The sequence below is a fragment of the Fukomys damarensis genome, unplaced genomic scaffold (assembly GCF_012274545.1).
Source record: "Fukomys damarensis isolate Sample0158 unplaced genomic scaffold, DMR_v1.0_HiC HiC_scaffold_14, whole genome shotgun sequence".
Classification (NCBI taxonomy): domain Eukaryota; kingdom Metazoa; phylum Chordata; class Mammalia; order Rodentia; family Bathyergidae; genus Fukomys; species Fukomys damarensis.
Window position 1 is genome coordinate 31,710,411 of NW_022900926.1, and position 447 is coordinate 31,710,857.

A 447-nucleotide genomic window follows, 5' to 3' on the forward strand; every position below is an offset into this window, starting at 1 on the left:
CGTTCTCCAGGTAGAAGGGCACCTGCTGGCCGTGCGGATGCAGGAAGGGCGAGAGCTGCGGAGGCGGGTGCAGGAGCATCAGCGGGCTCGGGGACACGCTGTTTAGCGAAGGGAAGGCCCCCAGGCCATTGGCACCGAACGCCACGGCCGCCTCGGACCCGGGGCCGTAGGCGAGGCCCGACTGGCCGTAGACCGGTGCGGAGGCAGCGGCCCCCGTGTTGAACTCGTACGTGGTGCCCTCGGAGTAGCTGAAGACGGAGGGCTTGCTGCCGTCCAGGAACACCTCGCCCTGCGGCTCCTCCAGGGACATCTTGAGCTGAGGGCGGTTTAGGGGCTCCAGCTCGCTCGCCTGGACCTGGTGCAGCAAGGCCATGCCGGAGGCTTTGGTATGGAGGGTCATGGTGATAGTCAGAGTCTGGCGGCGAGGCACAAGCCGTCCCGGGGCAC

General features: G+C 68.0%; 1 protein-coding gene across 1 annotated transcript in view; it reads right to left on the reverse strand.

Moving 5' to 3' along the window:
- Esr1 (estrogen receptor 1) overlaps positions 1-441 on the reverse strand; it is a 277,400-nt gene extending 276,959 nt beyond the window's left edge. Inside the window, exon 1 of the mRNA XM_033763164.1 lies at positions 1-441. Within this exon, the coding sequence (XP_033619055.1) occupies positions 1-400 (400 nt within the window). The 5' untranslated portion in view covers positions 401-441.
- Positions 442-447: the final 6 nt, after the last annotated feature.